The 25,396-nt window shown below is 59.8% G+C and overlaps 1 protein-coding gene across 1 annotated transcript; it reads left to right on the top strand.

Moving 5' to 3' along the window:
• Positions 1–308: 308 nt before the first annotated feature.
• On the top strand, positions 309–25,394 carry VOLCADRAFT_96188 (uncharacterized protein; the record flags this gene model as incomplete). Its single annotated transcript, XM_002955287.1, has 39 exons — positions 309–889; positions 1,081–1,096; positions 1,187–2,189; positions 2,794–3,011; positions 3,253–3,423; positions 3,671–4,010; positions 4,690–6,080; positions 7,453–7,604; positions 8,003–8,261; positions 8,888–8,992; positions 9,433–9,526; positions 9,877–9,995; positions 10,284–10,442; positions 10,901–10,948; positions 11,169–11,267; positions 11,594–11,701; positions 12,081–12,188; positions 12,737–12,844; positions 13,312–13,467; positions 13,888–14,073; positions 14,372–14,464; positions 14,888–15,040; positions 15,331–15,450; positions 15,893–15,991; positions 16,297–16,374; positions 16,699–16,752; positions 17,260–17,340; positions 17,574–17,690; positions 18,049–18,234; positions 18,573–18,704; positions 18,778–18,954; positions 19,572–20,044; positions 20,294–20,532; positions 20,767–20,841; positions 20,971–22,061; positions 22,323–22,502; positions 24,079–24,123; positions 24,446–24,565; positions 25,350–25,394. 39 exons carry the CDS (start codon positions 309–311, stop codon positions 25,392–25,394), a joined length of 8,979 nt encoding a protein of 2,992 aa, XP_002955333.1.
• Between the last annotated feature and the right edge of the window lie 2 nt (positions 25,395–25,396).

The raw sequence follows: 25,396 nt of genomic DNA, 5'->3' as shown, positions 1-25,396 counted from the left end.
CTCAGATTCAAACGCTGCCATCGTCAGCGGTGTCTGTAGCCGTTTTGCTAAGTACTTTGATGATTTCACTGTGCTTTCAGAGAAATTATTACGCTACAAAGATACAGACCTTTCAATCAGGCAAGTTATAGGAAAGCCATAATCCCCAACCCATAAATGCTTTGTAGCGGTGCCATTTTGCCGCCACATACTAATTCGCCTTGCAGCGCTGCAGACTCGCTCCTATCGACCATGTCGTTCAGCAGCTGGCTCTACGATGCTCCAGCCCAGGCCAGCTTCAAAATCTGCTGCTGGCGGTGGCGCGCATCATGTCGCTCTCAGCAGCCAGCAGCAGGGCGCTCATGCGCTCCATGCTCAAAAGTTGCAGGGACCGCAGAGACAACCTCGTTGACGCTATCCTCCAGCTTTCCTACAAGCCACCTCCTGGGGAGTTAGAGGTCAACCCTACCTTGCACAACCTACCTGAACGTGACTGCGCAAACCAGCACTCTACACAGCAAAGTGCTTTTGCCATCTTAGTAACTGAGCTGCTGAGGCTCACGGACGATGACGATGACGATTACGATGACCAAAACGGTGAAATCAGGCCCTGCCGAGGCGGCCACGCCAGCATCGGCATCGGCCACGTTGCTGACGCTGCTGCAGATGATAACAACGGCGGCTTCTGTGGTAAGGAAGATGATGATAATGAAGCTGAGCCGGTAGGGGGCGGCAAAGCTAACGACAGCAACCCCGCTGGTGGTCCATCGTTTGTGATTGCCAACCTAGCTCAGTTGGTTTCGGAGGAACTGGAGGCTGCTGTCGCATCTCGCCTTCCAGAGGTCCTGGAGCTCCTTGCGCAGGCGGTCTCGGAGCGGCTTTACCCTCTGGACTCCGGACTGGCATGCAGGTGTGCAGCCTAGATGGGCATTCTGGGAGGGAGGGGCCATAATGGCCAGGGCATGTGCGGGAAAGGAGTATAACATGGAGCCGGATTCGCCACTTCGCCGTAAGGAAATAAGGGTAAAGCAAAAGCCATGGAGATGCCGTCTGGCGCTGATGCCCTTTCGGACCACCATCCTGCATCCCTCTCTTGTGCAGCTGGGCCCTTCAGAAGGTCCGGGACTGCTGCTGCAATGCACGGCAAATGGACAACCTCCCGGCCATCACCACCACCACTGCCACCGCCACGTCCGGCCCTGTGGAGGTGTGGCGAGGGGGGCCTATGTTCCCCGCGGGTGCAGCCTTCCGCTGCACCCCCCATCTGGTTGCTGTGCTGGGGCTCCCGCTGATGGTGCGGACGGTGGAGGAGCAGCTCCTAAAGCTCCTGTCCTGCGCTGACCAACGACTTGGAAGCGATGGATCGTGGGTTGAGCTTGCGCATGATTCCAGAGGCAGTGCGGGGAGTGCGGGCATGGGTGCCGTGGCGCCAGGAGAGGGGTTGTTTCCAGTGTCCGCGATGTTGGCAGCTGTAGCGGCACTCGGGGTGGAGGGCGAGGAGGAGGTGTGGGACATGCTGGGCCGCGTGGTGGTCATGGCACTGAATGGGGCCGGGGGCCCTACTGAGGACCAGTGCGGCGTCACCGGTGGTGTTGAGCGAGCCCAAATGGTGCAGCAGCAGCAGCGGATACTCGCCGGTTCACGCCGGGCTGTTGCAGCGCTGGCAGTAGCCGAGGGCGTCGTACTGGCGATCTCTGCCAGCGGCTCTCAAGCGCTGGTAGCCGCTGCCACTGCTCCCCCCACAGCAGATCCCGCTACTGCCGCCGCCTGCGGCCGACTGGAGGACTTGCTGCGGCCGCTACTCTTCCCTGATGCCGCCAATCCCGCCGCACAGCGCCGATTCGACGGTGCTGTGCGTGCCGTAGAGATGCACGTCAAGCGTGCCACGTCATATCAGGCGCTCTGCGCGTACGAACACGTGCTGCGCACCACCACTGCCACCGCCGCCGCCGCGGCCTCTGGAGGCCCTGCCGGCGGTAAATCCAGCACCGCGCAGCTGCAGCACCATCAGCACCAGGAGCATCAGCGCCAGTTGGTTCTTGGCCTGGTGCGAAGTCGCATGCAGCACATTGCGCACGGCCTCGCGGGTTACGCGGGCGGGTCAGGTGGTCCCGGAGCTGCGCTTGGGGGCCTGAAAGGCCTGGCGGCCCCTGTCGGGGACCCAGCATTTGCCAAGGAATGTCTAAAGAACTTCGCCCTGCAGGGCAACGGTGAGTCGAGCCAGCTGGGATGTATTTGATGGCCGACAGCATATGATTTTGTGAAAGGTAAAATCATGAGGGCATCATGGTTGCAGGAGGTTTCACTCAGCTTCTTCATTTGCCTAGGCCGCCATCTACGCGCCCGGAGCTCCTCCGCCTTCTTGCCATCGCCGCCCTCCCGCCCACTCGCGACCCCCCCCCCCCGGTTGCACCGGGGCCCCGCGCATGTTGCGCCCCTCCTCTGCCCTTTGCCAACACTGGAACCACTACCGACTAGACGTCCGCCTGGATTGCTAGCCTTCCGGGACGAGTCTTGGGGATTGCTGGCCATTTGGTTGCTTCGCGGGTTGGATATCGGCTGCCGACCACTAAATTGGTTTCGCATTGGGAGGAATCTCCCTCCCGCCTGTTTCCTTAGTCACGTCGCCCCTGCTTTCCCCTCCCCTACTTTCCCCTCCTCTACTTTCCCCTCCCCTGCTTTCCCCTCCCCTGCTTTCCCCTCCTCTACTTTCCCCTCCCCTGCTTTCCCCTCCCCTACTTTCCCCTCCCCTGCTTTCCCCTCCCCTGCTTTCCCCTCCCCTACTTTCCCCTTCCCACGCACGCAACCCCCAAGACCACCTGAGCAAGATGTCCGGTCTGTACAGGACCAAATGGATCAAGGACGTGAAACCCGTGCTGCTGCGCCTCACGCTGGATGAGGCCGCTGCGCGGAAGAGGTACCGCTATCTCAAGGCGCGTCCGGTCGCAGGGGCCCCTGCCGGGGTTTACACGAGTAGAGGCGGGGATGGATTCTTTGGTGACACATTGCACATGGACCGGACAAGGGAGAGGGTCAGGTTGCGGTGGTAAAGTTGAGGAGGTGGGATTGCAGAGGTTTTCTTCGTGCGTACGGTGTGGGGGTTGGGAGGGGCTTGGGAAGGTCGTCAGCCAGCGGACAGGGCTCGGGGAGGAGCTGGGGAGAGGCTGGGATGGGAGGCGTGGGGCGCCTCCTCTTGCCGCCCGCAGACCGCCCTGCAAACACCTTTGCCATCAGCCGCTACCGCTGCACGGGACCCGCCTCCAACCTCCACAGGATGCTTGCGAGTGCTTCCGGCTCATCACCGCCAGCGAGCTGGAGGCCTGGGAGAAGCTGCACGAGCAGTTCGGCATGGAGCTGGAAGAGCCGCGTGCGGCGGCAGCGCCTACACGAGGCCACGAAAGGAGCGGTGGCGGAAGCGGAGACGGCGGGGGAGAAGGCACGGAGGTGAGAGTGAAGTGGACAAGTGGATTGAGGTGGACAGATCGGGGCTTTACACGCGGTTGAGGTGGGAAGAACATGTGCTTGGAAACGCACATCCCGGGTCCCTAGAGAGTAAGGACGAGTATCGCGCGTGCCTGTCTGTCCTTCGGCGAGGTCCATCATGCTTGTGCTTCTGCGGGGTTTGCTGATTTGGGGTTTGCTCGCGCGCGTACCCCTCTCTGTGCGTGTGTATGTGTGTGTGCCCACGCAGACTGTGTTACGAAGTCCTTTCGAGGGCTTGCTTCGGCGGCTGGCCTCCGTGGGCCCCTCCCTCAACAGCGCCACGCTGGACGCTGTGATGGGCGCACTGGCGGCGGCACTGGCTGAGGAGCTGTCGCCGCAGCCGCAGCCGTTGCTTCATCCGCAGTCCATAGCCGCCGCGATTGCCGACGTCGGTAGCTCGCCGTCCATGGAACAGCAGCAGCAGCAGCAGCAGCAGCGAGAGGAGAGGCAAAAGGAGAAGGTGGCGGCTTTGGAGGTGGCCGCCCACGTGGCTGAGCTGGTGCTGGAGGCCTTCGTCGCGGCGGAGGAGCTGGAATTGGCGGCGGCGGGTGAGGAGATGGGCCGTCCGCCTGTCTGCAGATCTGCCGGTCCGGTACACTGCCACAAGGTGGTGTTGTAACGTCACCCCATCGATTTCCCCTTTAGTTCCCCTAAAGGGATGAACTAAGAGTTTACCGGCTGAGTGGCCATTGACGCTTCTGGCTTGATGGTTGCTTCCGTTGATGCCTACACGGTGTGCATGGGATTTGGCTACCATGCCGCGCATGGAGTGTGAGGGCAACGGCGGGCGAGTGGCTTCTGGAAGATTCCCGTGCTTACCCCATAGGCCCTTGCAGCTATGCAGCTGTGTCCTCCACTTCTCAACGTTGATCGCCACTACTACTACTACTACTGCCACTACTACCATAACTATAGAAGCACAAGCACGTCTCGACGCTAATCTGCAACCTTACACAGTCATGTATGTGAACATGGCACCAGAGGAGTAACGACCCGACAACCACTCAGGCCCCCTGGCCCGCGCACATCTACATCCCGCAGCCCTCCCATCCACAACTTCCGCCCAACACCACACCACACATACCCTCATTCCTTCCGTGGGGGCGCCCGCCGGGGTCGTTGTGCCCACCCCAACCCCCCACCCCCGCTAGTCCGTTGCAATAACGCTCTCCTGCGTCCTCCCTGTGCCGTCGCGGACAAATCCTTTTCATTGGAACTGTGCTGCAGCGCCGCCCGTGGATGCAGTTGAAATGGGCCCGGCCGCGACTGTGGCGGCTTCTCGGCCGGCGCTCCGTCGCCGCCAGTCGCACCTGGCATGGCAGCGGCGGCTACTGGATGTGGTGGTACACTGGCCTGAGCTGCACGTAGCGCTGGGCCGCCGGCTGCTGCAGCTGGCCACCGATCCGGCGCTGTGTAGTAGCCTGGATGAAGCCCAGGTACTCGGGCTCGCTGCCGTACTGGCCGCCATGAGCTGCGTCACCGTCAACCAGGACGCCACCGCTGCGGCCGCGGCCGTGACCTCAGCAGCGGCAGCCGGAGGGCAACACCGGTGGCCGATACCGGCGGCGCTATACACATGGCAGCTACCGCGCGGTTTGGTTGGCGGCAGAGCAAGGCAGAAAATGGAGGGCCAGGGCCGGCGGCGTCAGCCGCAGGCAGTAGCGGCGGCGGCGGCGGTGTTGACAGATGACTTGGAAACGGAGGGCGTGCAGTCCGTGGGGGGCCCGGCTCTGGCGCAGGCGGTGTTGGGCTCCCTGCCGCTGGGTCCCTCAGCGCAGCAGCTGCGCTTCACCGCCACCTTCCTGGGGTCCTACCTGCGGCAATGCAGTCTGCTGGGAAGCTGGGTACTGTATAACACTGATGACAACATCCAAACTGGCGGCGGCAATGATGGCGACGATGATGGCGGTGGTCGTAACGGACGTGTGGACATTAGCGCTCGGTGTGGTACGGCTTCGCGGCCGCCGGCTGCGGGCTCCACTGCCTGGCCGGCTCCTTATCCCGTTTGGGTTTCTCCGCCTGTCGATGTGGGGGAGCGGCGCCGGAGGCAGCAGCCCCCTGCGGCGGGTTGCGTGCCAGCCGTGGCGTTGCGCTGTCTTGTGTGGATTCAGAAATATGATGAGGTCTTTGTCGAGAACGACGGTGGCGATGGTGGAGAGGAAAGGAGCGGCACTCGGGTTGACGACGATCGCAGTTGCTGGGCGGACGTCCGGCGTGTGTGCGGCGCCTTCAGCTCGAGTGGGCTGGGGAAGGCCATGTTGGAGGCTTTGGCGGCGTCGTGTAGTGGCAGCGGCACCAGCAAGAGCAACAGCAGCAGTGGCAGGGGAAAGAGAATTGGGCTGATGCAGGGGTGTGCTGCACCGAGCGGTGGTGCGGAAGCGATGTGGGATGAGGTCGCCATGCTTCGCTTGACCGTTCGTGCGCTAGAGCAGGGTCTGCAGCTACCCAGCAAATTGATGGAGGAGGAGGCAACGCTGCTGCTGCGGCACATGGCGCCGATGGCGTCGCGGCGCCGGCCTCGCACGGAGAGCGTTTGCGGGTCCCCGGCGGTTGCACTGCGATTGGAGGACGACGAGGGAGGGCAAGAGGGCGTGGGGTACGGCTTAGTCCAAGGCAGGGTGGGATTGGGAGGTGGTGGACAGGGTGCGGTTTCGGAGCTTGGGGCCTTGCCAGGGGCTAAGCGTGTGCGGCCGCTGTGATGAGGAGTTGGCGATGTGGGTTGCGTTGCTTTGGTAGCGTCAGGAAAGGGTTGGGGACGTAATGGATTTGTCAGGTTGTGTACGTATGTGCTGAGCTTTCTGCAGGGATGTACAGCGTTGCGATTCGTTGGCTTGGATCCGCCAACCGTATCGCCGGATCGCGGCTACGGACAGAAATTTTTTTACTGTGTTGTGAAATGTTTGCTGCGATCCCGCTTCTGATTCCAGTTTTGTCCCATTTCCAGCATACGTATGTGTTTTCCACACGCGTCTTTTAGGATCGGATGGTTGGAAGTTTCCACCTTGGTGAAAGCAAAGCAGGTTGAAGTCCAATACAATTATCAGCGGTATTTTTAACTCATTACTGGGGTACTTTCCGCATGACAGGATATAAATGCTGCACCCGCGCAGGCCCAGGGGGTCAGAGCTGTAGGATGAAAGCTAAGGTGGATCATAGACTACACGCAGATATAACCCAGATATAAAGGTCCTTGCGGCAGGGCAATCTCTGGCCGATTGGTTAGTGGATGGTTGTGGAAATGCCGTAACTGTGAAACTGTCACTTACAACTTGCGGTTTTCTCTGGAGTTATACTGTTCAGGAATAGCCAACATTGTAAGATATCACGTGCTTCTCTCCGACTTGGCGGTTAACTGTCTGTAACACCCAACGCCTTGCCGTTTTTGGGGTACTTGCACTCCGCCAAAATCATCATTACCACACGTGATGCTGCCGCAAGGGAGCTGTAGGATTGATTAAAAGTCTTCAAGGAAAACGCGACTTCTAATTCTCGAACAAGTCAAACAGAGTTTCGCGGAAGCAGACCAACGCAGCCTAATAACATGCTGAATCAACATCTTAATATATACCTTTTGAGCTGTGATTGTAAAAGATCGGTAGTTTGATCTTGTATCTCCCAAACTCTGCCACACGATGTCAAGCTCTCGCTGTTGTACCACGTTGTCAGGAGGACATGCCATCAGTATCCGCTTACAACAATGCAGTTTTGCGTGCATCGCGAGACCGCCGTGCCGGAGCATAGCTGTCGTCCCGAGATATGGCCGCCGGCGTCTTCCAGTCCTCGCTGCAAAGTTTACGATCAACACAAGCCGAGTCTCCAGCAGTCAGCAAGTAAGAGCGGGCTGAGCACTGTACGTGGGCTTAGCGGCGCCTGCTCCTCACGCGTACTACCGCGTACGGCCCTGCGTGTATGCGCGTGCTGCACTCCCGATTCCACAACCAACACGAAGTCTCCCGTAACAGCTACTTTATGCACTCCCTCTTTGTGCAGACTGTCCAAACCATTCCTACTGCCCCAGCGCCCAGCGTCCAACCGGCAGGCAGTGGCCTACTTCCTGCGCTGGCCGGCGGTCTACTGGCGCTCACCGGCGTCGCAACTTTGCTTGGAGGTGTTTGGAAGGCGAAGACAGCCACGGCATCGGGGTACGCACCACTTGGTAATCACGTTGGCAACCCATTTGAAGGTTGAAGGCTGCCCACCGCGCCTGCTGCAAGCAGTTTCAGCCTCCAATTATTCGTCCAAGCAAAGCCAGCCGCTCCCTTCTCCATGCTGTGCCAGTGTAGCAGATCTGTGCAAGGTGCACATGTGGAGCTTGTGCGTTTAGGATCGCAGATCTTTCGTCGCTGCACATGAGCCATTGACTCGAGGTGCAGTACCAACGGCTGCGCCTCCTGAAACCCAGACCCATATGCAAAAAATGAAATCCATTTTAAATTGAGGCTGCTTCTATAGACTACACCACCCCATTCTCGCGCTTCGCCGCCCACATCCCTGCCCGCAACCCCCTTGATCTTGTCTAAATGGCCCCCGTCCCTTGCAGGGTCCCTGCAGCTGCCGATACGGAGTCCAACGGCCGGGCGACTGCGGCCGAGGGTGCGGTGTCCTTGGCACAGGGAGACGCACCAGTGCAGGCGGTCCGAGACACAACAGTACCAGGTGTTGCCCAGCATGTGCCGGCGACGCAGCAAGGAGGTCAGCGACCGGCTGATGGGCTGGCGATGGCTAATGAGAGCGAAGAGGTTTCGGAGCTGCTGCGTCAACAGCGACAACTGGAGCTGGAGCAGGAGCGCGCCCGCAAGGTACCTCACAACACGGCCAAGGATGGGCTAACGGGATGGGATGCATGCGACACGCGCAGGGGCTCCAGGTTGGGCCCTGATGATTGGAGGAGTTAGGGTTGCCCTACCTGCCTGGGCGGCGCAGCATTTGCGCAGGGTGCTGTGGTTCCCGAGGCACCTTTGCTTCGTCAGGAGATGAAGTGGTCCTGGTATTGCAGCGGCTGGGAGTCATGACATGACGCATCGGGACAGCAGCTGCGCTGTCCAGCAGCACCGCGCATGACTGCACCACGTGTGTTGCAGCTGCATGGTGTGGCTGTACTTGTATGCTAATCTGTGGATGAAGAGGCGTGCAGCAGCAGATCGACGTCAGCAGACCTACATCACCAAGCGCATTCGTTTGAAGCCATGGGAATGGCGACATGTTGATCCAGATGGACGACAAGCAGCTGAAGACGTTTAGGGCCCGGTCGTGTGAGGCGTGCTCCGCTACCCGTGCGTGGTGGCATAACCGACCGCGGCAAATGCCGGCTGCTCGACTAGGAGCATCTGCCTTACGCGCAGCTGGCGTGTGGCTTCTTTTCTCCGGACGTTTGCATGCACCCCTGTTGTCTGTGTACGCACCTTGCCTCCATCATTGACTGTAGGTAACTTCGGCGCTTCAAGAGGAGCTTCAAAACCGCGAGCGAGAGCTGCTGGAGGCGCAGCGCGAGGGATCTGCTCAAGTGGCGGGGGCTCGGGTGGAGCTGAAGGTGAGATGCCGGGGCCCAACGTGATGGGACGCAGGGGAATATTGTGCGCCAGGCGGTTTTACTGTCCTGACGGGGTTTGTCAAGGGCTTCCTAGCGCTCCAGGTCGTGTAGCCATGATGTGGAAGGAGCAGCTGCTGCATTTTCGGGCTTCAGGATGCCTGGCTCTATGTGCTGGAGGTTTTCCGGACTGAAATCGACGAAGGCCGAATCCCTTTGTGTATAAGACGCGCTCCACGAAAGTAAGCGTGCGGTTTGGCTGCACGCGTGTCGTGCCTTCGCCACAACGCCTAGCTGTTTCGATTGTGGTACTTTCTGCTTGAGGGCCCTGGGGAACACGATTCCCCTCAAGCCCTTTCGTTCAGTTGCATCTTGCTCCTCTAACGGTTTCAACGATGTCCTAAAACCTCCTCCATATACCGCGGCGTCCTAATCGCTTGCAGGAGTCCCGGCGCAAAGCGGAGCTGCTGGAGGCGATGGTTGGGGCGCTGAGAGAGCGATTGCGCCGCGAGGAGGACCGAAATGCAGCGCTGGAAGGTGCGGCTCGTAAAAGCAATGGCTGCTGTCTTGCCGACGTACTGTTCGACTTCGCAACAACAGGGCTGCCGGGGCCTGGCTCGCTGCGTTTTCCGATTCTGCCGACCAGCCGTGTCGAGGCATGAGCCGTGTACAAGTCAGCAGTTAACACGTATCCCTGTAACCCGAGGGGAAAGAATGCGTACCTGATGCCTCATCGCACGCCACCTGACCACCCGCTAACCTGCCTCGAGCTGCTGGCCGTGCGCAATGTCTGATTAGCAAAGGTTACATGCAGCAAAGGTCAGTAGCAAAGCACAGTCGCAAAGGCCACATGCAGTGCCACCTTGATTTGCCCCTGATCCCTCCAGAGGAAATTGAGTTGGGGCGGGAGGAGATGGCCCGCTTTGCGGGGCAGCGGCAGGAGCTGCAGGAGCGCATTGAGGCGCTGCGGTTGGAGCTGGCGGACACGCAGGCCAAGCTGTTGGTGGTGAGGGAAAGGGTCTACGGGAGCGATGCGGCGCTATGCACTCCGTACTGGGTAGCTGGGGCACTGGCCGGGTGTGATAGGCTGAAGGGGGGGCCCAAAACCCACAACATAAGTATGCCTGCGTTGTGCTGCCAATATCACCTCGCCAATTCGATTCAACCCTCAACGTTGGTGAAATCCATGGGTATACGATAGTCTGGTGCACAGCCTCCGTTCCATAACCCATGCCCCTCCTGTACTTGACGAATATTGAGCGGGTCCAGTTTCCTCTGTATGAACGACGTGCAGGCCCAGGCACTTGCGGCTGACCTGGACGTCCGCGTGGCTCAGCTGAGGGCGCAAAACACGGAGCTGGAGCTGCGCGTAGGCGAGCTGGAGGCGCAGCTGCAGTCCAGGACGGCGGCAGTAGCAGTTGCAGCTGCCTCCGCGGAGGAGAAACTGCGACTGGTGCGTGAACTCGAAACTCGTGTTAGCGGGGACCCAGAGCTTTCCGTAGAGCTGCAATATGAGAAGAAGGGGACGGGGAAATGAATGCATGAAAGGCGAGCACAAAACCAAAAGAAATGCAGTGACAGACAGACGGACCGAGAGACGTCGAAGGAGGACCTCTATTTCCCGCATTATACGGGAAATAGGGCATATATCAGGCACACACCCGTACTAGGCTCCACGAGAGGGGCTGCTGGCTGAAGCCAGATGAACCGTGATAACCGACCATAGGTTGCGTGTCAACTGTCATCCTTCCTTGGCCGATCGGCTGGCTGACATTGCTTGGCACCTGGCTTTGCAGGGCACTGGGCCGATGGCAGCGTTGTCCTCCGTTCCTTTTGTTCCCTGAATGACCCATGTAGTGGCGCAAGTGACGTGCTCTGTACCTTGTTGCCCTGTCCTGGTTCACTACACAGATGCAAGCCGCCACGGATGAGGACCGGCTCTACATTGCAAAGCTACAGGTGTGCACGTCATAATAGCTGCCGCATGCATATGGCTGGGATAACACGCGACTGAGTTATTACTAAGGGATATGTCCTGCTGTCTGCATGTGGAGAACGCTTTCCCGTCGCGCGGAGGTTTGTCGGGGGAGGGTCTGGGCACACGGAAGGATTAGGGCCGCCTCAACGTGTCCTGAGCAGACCGCCTCTGTCCTTGCTGTTGCGGCTGCTCTGCTGGCAGGGAAAATTAGCTGAGCGTGAGTCCCAGCTGGCTGTCCTCCGCGAGGGAGAATCGGAGCTTCAGGAGGTTCTGGAGCAGAGCAAGGCGGCGGCGGCACAGGTGGGCGGGTGGGGTGGAGGTGGGAGCTGATTGCCAGGTCGGATGGAGTGACAGGGGTGGGGGTCCGGCGAGGGTCCAGGGATTTCCCAAGTCACGCCAGTTGGATAAAGCCCAGGAGTAGCCCATATCGTTCAGACACCATGTTGTGAATATCAATTGGTGAAACGAAAGCATTTACAGTCGACAGCCCACGGCGTCTGATCCTGATCCTTAAATTGAGCTCAATGATACATGACAACATTGAACTAAGGACTCTCTGGTCGGACTGGTCTATTACGCCGTATTGGTGCTGCGCTGGACCTGTGTTGGCTGCGTTGCACCTGCAGATGGCAGAGCTGCTGCGACAGCGGGATGCGGAGCTTCAGCGGCTGCAGGAGGCGCTGCTGGAGGCAGAGAAGCGCCGATTGGACCAGGAGAAGGCACTCAACACCCAGGTGCGTACCGCGGCCTGTATGTGCCGCTATTGTGTCCGCAAAGGCGCCTCAACCATGGCTGCTGTCGCTGAAGACGGGGTGCGACACTGTGGCCCGTTGTTTGCTTCCATCAAGGGCACAACGACGAGAAAAATGCAGAGAGCAACAGAAGCTAGTAAAGGAAGGTTGCCTGGAAAAGTGGCTTGGTCAAGAGCGATTTTAGTCCAATCGGTGTCTGGCAAGGACTCGGGTGAAAGGCTATCGACGTGCTGCGCAATGTGCTGGGAGATGTTTGCATTGCGTTGCGGAGTGCAGAAATGTCGCGTGATGCACCCTGCTGCGTGACTTACATCGCATGTAAATCCTGTTCCCCATTCCTTGTGCTATCGCGGCTGTCCAGATCGCGGCCTTGGAGAGCGAGCGGGAGCCGGAGCTGCAACGGTTGCAGGCGGCTGTTAAGGAGGCGGAGGCGCGACGGCTGGAGGAAGCGGGCGGAATGAAGAAGCAGGTGGGGCTTGGGACAGTCTTTCCTCAGTGGGGTGGGGCACCAGCCAGGAGCTCTACAGGCAATGCCTGTCAGTTGTGGCATGGAAAAGGGTTCGGCTCTTGCGAGTGCTGCCCGCAACCGGGTGCTGCAGGTTTACCTCCGTATCTGAACAGTTGCAATCCAACGTTGAGCTTTGTCGTTTTAAATGGGCCTGCTGGCGCCACTGCGTTTTGCACAGATCTTTACCAAAGGAGACTTATGTGAACGCCACGGCTTTCCTAACGCATCTGGTTAGCAGCTTGGCCCGATGTTGCTTCGGGGTTTCGGGCAGGTGAACTCCCACGCAGCCCCGATGGCAACGCCCGCCGCCATACGTCCTTCCTTCGTAATCCATGCCCGTCGCGCCTATGAGGCCCAAATCCAGGTGCCAGGCAATTCCCCGTCTTTTCCTAAGCCGTTCATGGGTTCTTGAGCGCAACCCCCTTCGCAACTCCTCATGTATCCCCCGACACACTGCATAGGCGTGCTCTGTGGCCTTTCCTGACCCGTATGTCCCGCCATGCCTGCAGCTGGATAATCTCCGTCGGCTTCATGAGCACCAGGTACAGCAGCTGCGTGATGCAAGCGAGGCAGCCGAACAGTCGGCGCAGGCGGAAATCGCCGCCCTTAAGGAGAAGGTACGGCAGCCGCAGATGTCTGTAGGATATCCTACACAAACCTGGGCGGCAACATGTGCTCTTGTGGCCATTGCTTTAACCCACGCATCCACGTGGAGTGTTTAAATACCTTGTAAGGGCCACGTACGAGACGGTCGCTACGCGGTGCAGCTGGTTCGCATTTGCCCCCGCCGATTCAGCCAGGACCGGTTGTCCTCGTTGTCTCTCGTTGTGATACTTCTATAGCGCGGGCTTTGAGCCCATGGGGTCGATGCCGCAACCTCAGCCCAGGCCACCACATCCACGTGGCACGATTCCTTAAAGCAATGCTTCGGTTTCTTCGGTTTTGTCCCCTTTTCATGGACTCCTCCTTTGTCGTGCCTTGCCGTTTGTTTGGTATCTTTTTTTAACTCTTCCTCCTCTCTATCATATGTCCCTCCTCGTGGTCCCAACTGGCCGCAATGACGCCTGGTCGTTGCATGCCACAGCTGTCGGGCCTGCAGTCGGAACGGGACAAGGAGGTGACGCTGCTGAACTCACAGCTGCAGGAGAGTGCTCGGCATGCGGAGCGGTTGCAAGACATGGCCAAGGCGCAAGCCGCTGCTCATGAGGAAGAGGTGCAGGCGCTGCGGAAGCAGGTGGAGGTAAGCGGTCCACCCCGGCACCTCCATCGGGCCCGCCCCAAAGCGGACTGCGAGGGGTTGGTTACTTGAGAAGCGGGCGGCAGAGCAGCGGTGGGGTTGTGGGTTCAGGTACCTGCTTCCCTGTTATGGCGGTGGCCCACGACTTTCGCCCACCTTTGCCGCAAGCAGCGCATTAGCTGGCGACAGCGGATGCATGCTGCATGTTGGGCCTCGTGGACCATCTCGCCTCTGCCCATCTTCCATTCGCCGCAACGGCTCCTGCAGCTCCTTATGGACCTCGCCTTTGCTTTGCCTAGCCTTTAGCTCCTGTTGCTGAAGTTGCTGTTTCGTCAAACAGCTGGGCCCGGTCGAATTCCCAAGTGTCTCCGTTATTGGACTGCATGGTAACTGATTATCGTACCTGCGTTCCGACTTCTTCAGGACGCCAAGCTCCGCGCTGAGCAGGCTTCCGCCCGCCGTGTGTCCGAGGTTTCGGAGCTCCGTTCCGCTTTGGAGCAGCAGCTGGGTTCCGCTCGGCAGGAGGCTCTTGACGCGAGGTTTCAGCTGGCAGCGGTGAAGGAGCAGCTGGATGGGGTGCTCAGTGACGAGTGGATGGCGCTGCTGGAGGTGAGAGCTGGGCGAGTGGGATTTGTTTTTGTGTGCAAATGCAAGAGCAGCATGAGACCCCTGAGGAGGAAGAAAGCGCGGTTTTTGGAACCGCAACGTCCGCGCAAGATCATTATTATAAATTGGCAGTCTCCGGGGGTTTGTGGCTTCCCATGAACATCAGAACTGATTGCTCCCTCGTCGTCAATGAGAGCAGTTCCCTTTCTCGGACTTTCTCTGAGCCTGCGATGCCAACCTGAGTAATGCCACCTGAGTTATGCCACCTGAGTTATGTCATCCTTCCGGACCTTTCCTGCAGGATGAGTTGCGCCAGAGCATTCTTCCAGGGACTGACAACACGCAGCCAGCACTCAAGCCCAGCGCGGTGCAGGGCTCTCCGGAGACTGTACAGGTGCGGAAGCCTGATACCTACACACATGCCTGCAAGTTCTTTAACACCTAAAAAGCGGTTGCTCTGCCACTGCAGCGGCGATATGCAACCCACTTTGTGCCGTGGCCTTCCCGGCATGTCTCCTCTGTTTGTTCGAGACCTTTGCCGTATTTGCCGCATCTGTGTTATCTGCCGGCCTGTTCTTCGCCGTGGCAGCTGTGACCTGCTTCTAGCACAGCTATGCCAAAGGAGGCGTGCCGTCCCATGACAGTCCCTGACGTAACTGCACCCAGCCCGCGATTAATAGGTCGTGGTAAACTGTTCCTGCTGCTCCCTGTCGCTGATACACACCTGCGCGCTCCCGGGTGATGGTGTTCTCCGGAATATTAATGCTCAAAGGAGCTCCGCAGTCTTGACATTCGCGAGTCTGCTCTTCGTCGTCAGTTGGAATCTTTGGCGTTGGAGTTGTCCGAGCTGCAGTCGGGGGCGGTGGCGAGGTTGGGGGCGGCAATGGTGGTCAGGGCGCAGCAGCTGGAGGCTGCGGCGGCGCGGTGCAGAAAGGCGCTGCAGGCCCGCGAGGTTGTGGGCGATCAGCAGGTAGGGTATCGGAGGTATGAAGTGAACACTGAATTTACACTGCAAGCTAATCTTTAAAAGCTCCCAGTGCAGGATTGCAGCTGAGGAAAGGACTGGGAAAAGCGTAAGCGTTGCGTTTGTGGGTATCTGTACATGAACTCTAGAATGTTGGCTCTTTGCCGTCTGCCACAGCAGCGCGTAGGTCCTCGGGAGGAGCTGTCCAAGGGTCCCGGCACAGCTGTAGGGGAGGGCGAACCCTCGGGCCTGCGCCTAAGCCACGTTCCTGTCCCTTCCCTGCCCGTTCGCTGCAGGGCATCCAGCGGCTTACCCAGCAGCTGTCCTCGCTCACCTCGGAGCTGGCGGCGCTGTACCGTAGCGTCATGGTGCCCGAGGCGCGTAACCGTGAGCGGGCCGTGCGCCAGGAGTTGCAGGTGAGCGGGGCCATGGCCGCCCGAGGCCCCCTGTGGGCCCGGCCGGTGGGAATTACGTGGCAGAGGTGAACCCACTGATGCAAGGTGGCCGTAGATGTGAGCTTGAGTGGCTTGGGTTAAGCTGTTACATTGCGGGAGTGGTGACACGGACAGCCTGGGGTTCATGCGAGCTTGTTCATGTCTGCGGATGTAACAGGGGAGTTCGCGGGGAGCGTTCTCTACGGGGTGTGATGTAGTGTGGATGCCGAGCAACCACTTTACGGTTGCTCGCGCATGTTATGAGTTTTCGGCTGCCATGCTTAATCAGCTTGTTGAAATGCCGATTGCCATCGTCATTGCAAAGGTGTTTTGATGCTTGCGATGCCGGTTTATGGATTTGGATTCCGTTAATCAAAGCTGAACATCACCGCATTTACGGGCGCGATGATGCCGCTGTTGGCAGGCCCGTGAGATGGAGCTGCGGGGAGTAGTGGAACAGCAAATCCGGCTGCAAGACTGCCAGGAGCAAGAACAACGCGAATCAATGCGCCTCAAAGAGAAGGTAAGGGACCGTGGGAAACGACGGGGATGATGCGTGGCCAAGCCCTGAGGCTGGCGCACTGTTCTGGTCACCCTTCCATTAATGAGCGGCAGAGCGCGTCGCTTCTTCTTCTAAGCTTTTGCTTTCTTCGGAATAGCTGCTGCCATTGCCTTGATGACGCTCAAGCTTACTGCATGACTGGTTGTTGCCCTGCGTTCATCGTGTGTTGCCAAGGGAACCTCCCTTCTGGAAAATATTGTTATTAAGGATGGAATCCCATCCTGTTGCGCTGCTGATGGCCTAATGGTGCCTGGTACTACTCGCAGGCGATAGCAGCCGCCTCGGGGCCTACGCAGCAACAGCTGCGGAAGGTGGTGCAGTCCCGCGTGAAGGAGTTGCTCACGGTGATGCCGGACGGGGGACCATTGGGCGGGTGGGGTGTCGGGTGCAGAGGACCCAGAGAGGGAGTCCGTCCGCGGACAGCGACGTCCAAATGTGCAACCTGGAGGGAAGCCGTTAGCGCGGGAGGCCCGGCACCCCAGGGTTTCGAGCTGCCTCATTATGGGGTTGGACTGGCATACGGTGTAACTTCGGTGTATGGACGGCGACCATTGATCCGACTTCAGTCCATATGCTGCATCCGCACAACGTTGCGTTGCTGCTGTTACGACTGCAATTGCTGCTGCTTTAGTTGTTAGAAGCGCACTCCTGACCTACTGCGGTTGCAGGAACGTGAGCGCCAGGTACAGCAGCAGGCGGCGGCGCGGGAGCAGCAGCTGCAGGTACGCAGTGCGGCCCCGCAGATGGGGTTAAGCGAGGTGTGAGGAGGTGTCTTGGGCTCTGGACATGTGAACGGTTATGACTTCTGGGCACCCCTAAGGCACTTTATCAACCATCAATCTCCTAGAGCATATTGCTCTGCGATTACACGAGCGCATTGTCTGGCAATGCCACAGCGCACAGCACAACCTGCGGCAGATTTTTGAAATCAGCAATAACTTCAAAGCTAATTACGTGTACAACACGGCTCAGGTCACGCATACACAGCCGGCAACATGCTTTCCTGGTGCAAGCGCAACTTCCTGCCGTGCCGTTGTCCCATAGTAAATTTGCAATTTCAACCGTCTCCTCCGGCAACCCCGCGTTGGGGAGATGCTTCCTATGCGACCTGTCTCCCGCCCCTGCCGCTCCCCACTTGTCCGCGCACCCTTGAAATCTCCCCGCACGGCATCACGTCTTTCTCATCCTCAGCACCGCCTTGGCCCATTCCGGAATTCCTCTCGTTGCAGGCCCAGCTGCGTGCGGCGAAGGCCGGCAGCGACGTTCAGCAGCGAGAACTCAAGGCGGTGCAGGAGGCGGTGGAGAAGCAGGTTGGGCCTGTGAAAGGAAACTGCTGCGGGACCTCCAGCAAGCTCGTTGCCTTCCTCTTTGCCTAGACATTGGCACTTGAGCACCGTACTTGTCTTGTGCAAGGGTGTGGCTGCAAGGCAGCCCGGCCTAGGCAGTGCAGGCCTTACCAGCGCAACACGAAGCAGTACCTCCGTTTGTCTAGCTGAGTTCCATCGCCTGCTTCCCCCATCCCTCATTGGGTCCTTGTCCTCAGGCCCGGCTGATCGAGGAGTCCTGGAAGGTGCAGCTGGAGGCAAGCAGCCGGGCGCTGAAGGAGGCGGCGGCGGACAAGCAGCGCCTGGCAGCTGAGGTCAGCCGGTCTTCGGAACAGGTGAGGCGAATGCGTGATGAATAACGAAGTGGACGGGCTGGGCACAAAGGCCTGGGCGTGCAGATAAGTTGGACACGCCGACCAGGAAGGCCGGGATGGGCGAGGGAGAAGAGGGGGTGCAGATGTCTTGGAGCATGTGGTTTTGGGGGCTCTGCCGTACTGTGCACACGGTCGCATATTCGCTGGCTTGTCCTCTCCCCGGCAACCTCCGGTCTTCCTCAACGTGGCGGCAGGCGGGTCGGGCCTTCCGGTTGAGGAGTCCAGATCCGAGCTGAACCAGATGCCATTATGTGGGCGTGGGCGAGGTGGCTTCGTTAGCCTCACGTGACATCAGCCCGTCCGCCATCTTCAATTGCAGGTTCGTCAGCAGCTTGCTGAGCTGGAGACCCTCCGCCGTGAGTTGCTGGCAGCTCGCTCCGCAGTGGCGGCTCTGCGGCGTGCAGCTGAGGACTCCCGTGCTAGCGCCGCACAGCAGTCGGTGGGGGCGGCGGCGGAGGTGCAGAGACTGGCGGCGCAGGTGCAACAGCTGCAGGATGCGTTGAAGGTACGTGAGAGGGTGCTGGCAGGGGCCCGCCCGCCAATGATAATGCATGCATACCTTGGCTGGTAGGGCTGGCGGGCATATAACCTAATCTGCTTGGAAGCAAGCGCGTTCGGGCCAACTGCCCGATTTGATTTAACCAATAACGTGCCGTATTGCTGAGTAGCACTAGATTATGCGTGCAATTTATCGAATACATGCCATTGGACGTTTTTGCGCTAAATTGTAACACATCGCTCGCGAATCTACGGGTTTTGTTCGCAGTCTCGGCTAGCTGGGGCAACCCATATATCAGCCGCCGTGCAATTCTCGCCACCCTGCTGTTTCTGGGTTTAATGCAGGAGCGCGAGCGGCAGTATGCGACATCCAGCCAAGGCGCCGTGCCGCCGCCGCAGAAGGTCGGGGGGCACGGGACACGCAGCGTGCGCCCGGCTACGCCACTCACCATGCCCTCCGGGGCAGCGGCGGTGGTGGTGGGACAACCTTCGCCGCTGCTACCAGCCACTCAAAACGGTTCGGCACCTGCCCGCGTACCCGCCGCGTCAGACGTCCTTATCCGCCGCAGTACAGCCGCCGTCACTGCTGCCGGCCCGTCGGCCAGCGCGTCTGTTCCTGTCCTTCAAGATGCCACCGCGGCCACCGGGGCCGCAGCGGTGCAAGGGGCTCCAGCCGCTGCCGTTGCTTTGCAGTCAGGACGAACGGCAGCCTCGGAAGGCGGTGATAGTGAGTTTAAGCCGCTGACGCCGGTGCGACCGGGCTGGCCTGTCCAATACGGCGGTTCGTCGGTGCCTCCGCCTCCGTCACAGTCACCGCCGTCCACGTCAGCTATCCGGGTGCCGGCAGTCACGGAAGCAACGGCAGGGCTAGCCGCAGCAGCTTCTGCAAGCGCGTCTCCCGCAGCAGCGACCCAAAACAAAAGTGCCACATCCACAGCAGCTTCTCCTCTAACCCAGAGCGTGCCTGAAAGCGCGCCCACCTATACTGGTAATGGCAACTCAATGGGCAACGTCGCAGCAAAACGCAACGGTACTGATTACAACAGGCAAAACCTGTTAGCTGGAGCCAATAGTGAGGTGCATAACAACGGGCACGACCTTGCTCCTGCGCCTGCTGTTCCTGCTGCTGCTGCTGGCGTTGGAACTGGCGCTGGAACTGGGCCTGACAGAGGGCTTGCGCGACAAACCAATGACGGCAAGGAACGCGGTAACGGTGTAGCCGCCAGCGACGGGAACAGCAATAGTGTTGGCAGCAGCAACCTGCGCAGCGTCCAGGCGGTGTCTGCACTGCAGGCCGCATCCTCACCCGCGGCACCACATTACCCTGCCAACCCCCAAAACCAGGTCGTACCTGCAGACCCGCCAACAGCCTCAAGTCCTGCCCAGGCGGCGAACCATCCACCAGACTCCCTTTCCCCCTCCAACCCAGCCCCAGCAGTCTCCAGCGTTGTGAGGGGGGCCCAGGATGCGGGCCCTGCCCAACAGCTGGCCAACCTTGCGACCGAAGCGGCTGCACCTGGGCACGCAATTTCAGGGCAGCAGTCGGACGCCCCTTTGGCGGAAAATGGCAGTGTGGGGGAGCTTGGCGGCGTTGCGGAAGGACGACAGCGACAGCTCAGCTCACCAGGAACTGGATTGGGCAGCTCGGGCGGCGCTGCTGTTAACGAGCCGTGGTCGGGCGGGCAGCCAAACGTGTCGGTGGTGCAAGAAGGCTCCAACGTCATCGGTGATACGGTTGCTACGGTTGTGGCTGTTGCCGCCGCTCAAGCAACTACGCCGCCTCCGAAATCTTCCGAGACAGGTCCGCCATTGCGACGGTCGGTGCCCCCGGGGCCTTATGACTCCGCTTCGTTTCCAGCAGCGACAGTCGGGCCCCAGTCAGCTCCCTCGACGGTCGGTTCCTCGCCCAGCGATGCGCAGGCGCTGCGGCCGCAGAGCCCTGGGCCCCCGCCTGCCGCCGCCGCTTTGGCCGGCAGCGTGGATACCTCACCCCCGCTGGCTGCTTCTTCCTCGCCTGTGTCTGCCTCCCTACCTACACCCCCGTCTCCCGCGGCCTCCACGCGCAGCTCCATCAGCAGCAATGTGCCGCCAAGCGCCTCTTCCTCACCTCCACTGGTTGCCTCAGGGGGTGTGTCCATCAACCCCATGATTGGGCCGGCCAGCAGCGGTCGACCATCAGGCCCTGCCACTCCATCACCATCACCGGTAAAGCCCCTGACCCCGCTCAAGGTGCCTACACCAGCTGACTTTGGAGACTTTCTGCGGACCAGTCCCGCCGCTCCAGCAAGCGCTAGCAGCAGCGCAGGTGCATCCGCCGCTGGCGCCGTTTTGCCAGCTCCTCCTCCATCTTCTCCTTCATCTTCCTCACCTTCGCCTCCTCCTGCTCGGGCCGCATCCCCACGCCAATCTGCTCCCAAGGCTCCGGGACCTACCACACCGCCTGCGTCCCCACCGGCATCCACATCGGCGACGACAACGAGCCCACCCGCAAAGCCAAAGGCACCGCAATCACCCGCCGCTGCTGCGATGGCCGCTGCAGCGGGTGCAGCAGAGGCCGCGAGGAGGGCAGCTGCCGCGTCGGCTGCAGGAACCCCACCAACGCCAAAGGCGACAGGTAAGGCCTTTCTGCTGTTCTTGCAGTACTCCGGCTCACTTGAGTGTTTCCCTCCCACTCTCCCCGACCGTCTCGGCTCCCGATCCCAGCCCGACCGTGCAACACTCCTGTGTTCCCTTTATTATTCAGGATACGGAACGCCCCCTATAACGGAATGGGGCCGGCCCAAGTCCGCACCCGAGGCCGCGGATGACGCCAACACCAGCCCGAGTGCCCGTACGGCGGCCGGTTCGGCGGGTGTCTCTGGCGCCTCCAATATCACCTCCAGCACCACTCCGTTCTTCTCTGAAGCTGAGCTGGGGGCCGAGATTGCCGCCATCGCGCAGTCGCTCGTACAGAGGACCATTGGCGGCGGAGCTAGGTCAGCTTCGTCAGCACTGTCGTCGTTGGCCCCGCCGCCATCGCCGGCTGCCGCGGCCAAAGCGCCAACACGGGGTTCTGCGGTGACCCGGAGGGGAGGAGGAGGACAGCCGTCGGCGCCGTCATTGACCGGCCCGGGAGCTGCCGCGGGAGTCTCAGCTGCCGGGGGGATAAACGCAGGCGTAGCGGGGACATCCTCGGGCACAGCTGCCGGGGTGGCTCGTAGGGTCCAGCTGTCGGTGGCGGCGTACGGCGTGCCCCACGTGGCCAAGGCAGATAAAGGTTCTGAGGACGCTTACTTCATGGCGACCCCCTCGGGCGGTGTGGTCAGCTCGGCAGCCCCCGGTGGCCGTCCCAACACCACCTCCCGTTCCCCGCTGGCCGTGGCGATCAGCGCCCTGGGTGTGGCGGACGGAGTGGGCGGTTGGGCGGAGGCCAATGTGGACCCGGGGCAGTACAGCAGGGAGATCATGGACGCGGCGGCGAGGGCGGCGGAGGAGAGCGGGCCGGGGGCAGATCCCCGCCAGCTGCTTGCCCGGGCGCAGGATGAGGTGCGCACCATCGGCAGCTGCACCGCCTGCGTGGCAGTGCTCTCCAACAAGGCACCCCAGGACAAGGGGCCAGCGACCTCCCCCTCCGCATCCTCGTCGGGTGGCAGCAGCTGCAACAGCAGCGGTGGCGGTGGCGAGCAGGTTCTCAGCATTGCCAACCTGGGCGACAGCGGTTGTCGTGTGGTGCGGCGTGGCTCTCTGGTCCTGGCCACCAGCGCCCAGGAGCACCAGTTCAACATGCCGTACCAGATGGCGCACCCGGACAACCTGCCGGACACGGACACGGCGGAGGATGCGCAAATGTACCAGGTAGGTGAGAAGAGGGGGGAGAGGGGGGGCTAGGGTTGTCAAGGGCAGTTGTCCTAGCCAGGGGGTAAGTGCCCTGCCAGTACCTGCTTAAAAAGAGAGGGAAATTTCGGCGGGTCATCCGGGAAAGGCGAGATGTTCCGTTTTACAGTTTTGTCGTGTAGCCCATCGGATGTTGGGTTGACGCGGTGACGTTTGTTGGGATGCTCCTGTTGAAGATTTCTCCCTCCTTCAATTTCCTGTTGACTATGTCATCCGTGGCAGTTGGCACTGGAGCCCGGCGACGTCGTCATTTTGGCCACGGACGGTCTTTTTGACAACATGTGGGACGAGGAGCTCGTGTCTCTGGCGGCCGCCGCCGCCGCCGCCGTCCCGCCGGGCCTGGCGGGTCCCGCCGCCTCCGCCGCCGCTCAGTCCGCTGCGCAGCAGTTGGCCACGTCCCTGGTGGGGTCCGCTTTCCGCCACGCGCAGGACCCCGCCTTCCGATCTCCCTGGGCGGTTGAGCTGGCCAACCAGCCGTCGGTGAGATAAGAGGGAGGGCGCTGGGAGGAGGGGGAGGAGGCCAGACATGGGGAGAGGGCCAGGGAGAGAGAGGGAGGGAAGGAAAAGGGCTAGAGCAAATAACGGTACATGGAGTGTAATGTTGCGCTCCCTTCCGCCTCAGCCTTGCTGCTAAAGGGCTCTTCTGATCTGCACTCCTGGCATGGCTGTTTCCTTCTTCGCCGCGCCTGTGCCTTGATACGCTGGATGAATCCATGCTGGACTGAACCAGTGCCCTCAGCCGCCCTGCGTTTTGCTGCCGGCCCTCCTCTCGGCAGGCGTCTTGGATCAGCCGCATGTTTCCTCGGGGAGGCAAGATGGACGACATCACCGCTGTTGTGGCCATTGTGACCGCCGCATGATTCCACCACTGGTGCTTTACTTGGCAGCCCCGGTGCCATAAGGTTATATCACAACGATCTTGCTTTGGCCTTCTGCTTGAAGTGGAACCAACCCACACACCTGGGGCACCAGACACTTGCCCGTGACGCATCCTGGGTCGGGTGTGTAGTGTGTAGCAATGGGCATTCTACAACTGAACAGCAGGGGGCATGTGCCCTCTAATGCCTTGAAATACCTTACACGGTGTTGAGCCTTGGCTCGTCCTAAATTGGCTAAACTGTCTACATAGGATCACTCATTACCGCGGGCTTAGTCAGTAGGGAAGGCACCATGGCTTAAGTTGGTTGGGGTAAGCTAGCAGGTAGCGGTGGTAACCCTGGGCTGCCGTGGCGATGTTAGGTACCTGTTTTGCGAAACCCATGCATGCAAACCAACATCCGTTTTTCGTTGCATGTGGAGACAGAACTTGGTCTTTGATGCAGTGCAGCTGTTATTGTTTAATGGTCGTGATGCGGTTTGTTAATACGGAATCGTATCGTTGTGCAATCTGGTCGTGGGAACTCGATACGGTCTGGCGGCTAGCCTTGCGCCGCCAACTGCAGAAACATAGCAATCAGGCGAACTTCCATTTGGTGAACGCATACACACGGGAACTTCCGCTGGCTGAAGAAGCAAGTGCATGCTACACTCGGTGGCGCACTGCCCCGGTTGACGTCGTGCCGATATGTCTGCTGTGTGATACGGTGAAGGCAACGGACCTTAATATCGAGGCGGCCCGCCAAGCAACAGATGCGTGCATCGTACGAATGCAGATGTCGTGGGACCGGTACGCTGAAAGCATTTGGCTGGGACCATGTGGCAATGGCGACATTGCTTGTCCATTCTTTCAAGACCAGCAATACTGACTGATTCGCCGGATATATGATCGTCACCGCGCGATATTAATACCGCCGGATGTGAGCGTCACCACATAAGCCCTTTGCGGGGCAGGGTGGTCGTGAAACATTTATACAGCTGGTTTGGTTTGTGAGCTAGGGGTTGGGCGAGAGTCAAAGCGTCCTGTAAAAGGAGGCCGCATGTATGCCGCTTTTGTTTTTCTGCCTGCTTTGGTCGTGGTGAACTGTTGCTATGCATGCAGGTCATAGGAACCGGCGTTTACATCCGTGCGCGTTTCGTGTGCTTCGTAAGTGCAGAGCGCGTTCGACACGCGCTTGCACCAACTCGTACAGGTGGAAAAACCACGTGGTAGACAGCTTACTTGTTCACATGGCAACGCGAACATCCGTTACAGATATTCTTAAATTGGTTTGCATATATGTATCGTCGTGTTACTCATTCTGCTCCTGTGCAGGACTTTCATTTTTGGGTTCAGCAGGCTTTGTCGCAGCTGTAGCAATACCAGGGCCGTCGCAATACCAGGCGCCGACGCGCCGACGTGTCACGTTTATTGATGTAATTATCCTACCTTCACGCCATTCTCGTGTTGTGCTTCGGGCATCCCCCAGAAGCTGCGACTGCGCCAGGGACTCCAATCGTCCAAGCCATTGTGGCTTTCCGAGCCGCAGTCTGACGACGTCAGCGACGACCGTCCTCCGGCACACTTGGCAGCAGACTCCGCGGTTCAGGTGCAGATCCACATTTTAGCTCGATCCGGCTGATCCAACTAGGGTGTGGTTCAATTGTCGACTGCAAACTTGTTGGATATTGATATTTCGGCAACTTGGTTACAGTTGCCTCGGCCACGGGGTCCACGTTTCGGCCGGCCCTCAATCAGTTGTACCTTTAGCCTGTCTCCTCTGCATATTTCCCTATCCAGGTGTGCTACGGGCGCATTCTTAGACATGCAAACCAGTTTCGGTCCGACAACATTCGACCGCATCCATGCAATTAGCACCCACATGCACTACATGCATACGCAAACATGTTAGGAGGGTTCGTAGCTAAATATGATCGCGCTTTTTGGGGCCCTCCCACCCGCACAGCCGCGACCCATCCGCGTACCACCCGAAAGCGCTCCACCGCCACACCGCGGTCCCTCCAAAGTTGTTCACGTCGTTACCATCCAACCATACTCCCGTCCTCTTGGGCCCGCATAAGCACCCGTTGCTCCCCTTCCCGGCCTCTCCACTCCACAGACACCCACGCGGCAACCACTTGCCTCCGTCCCACCCATTCTATCTTCGCTTCCGCCTTCTTAAAATGCACGCACACACGCACAGACCTTTCTTGCGTCTCAGTTGTACAAGAAACACGACCCTCTCCCTTCCCTGCCTCGCTCCCTGGTTCATGGCTAATACAGCTGACATACGTTCCTCCCCCTCTCCCAGGGGGTGTCCTGTGAGGTCTTCCTTCCTATCAGCTCAGATGCTTTCCGTACAAGCTGTCTCCACGCCCCTTCCCTCTCCACAGTTCGGGGGAGCCCCCCGCCCGCCCGCTCACGCGCACCAGACGTGAAG

The sequence above is a fragment of the Volvox carteri genome, assembly GCF_000143455.1.
Source record: "Volvox carteri f. nagariensis unplaced genomic scaffold VOLCAscaffold_50, whole genome shotgun sequence".
NCBI classification, from domain to species: Eukaryota; Viridiplantae; Chlorophyta; class Chlorophyceae; order Chlamydomonadales; family Volvocaceae; genus Volvox; species Volvox carteri.
Note: the sequence above shows the minus strand (reverse complement) of the source record. Positions and strands in the feature narration are given on the sequence as shown.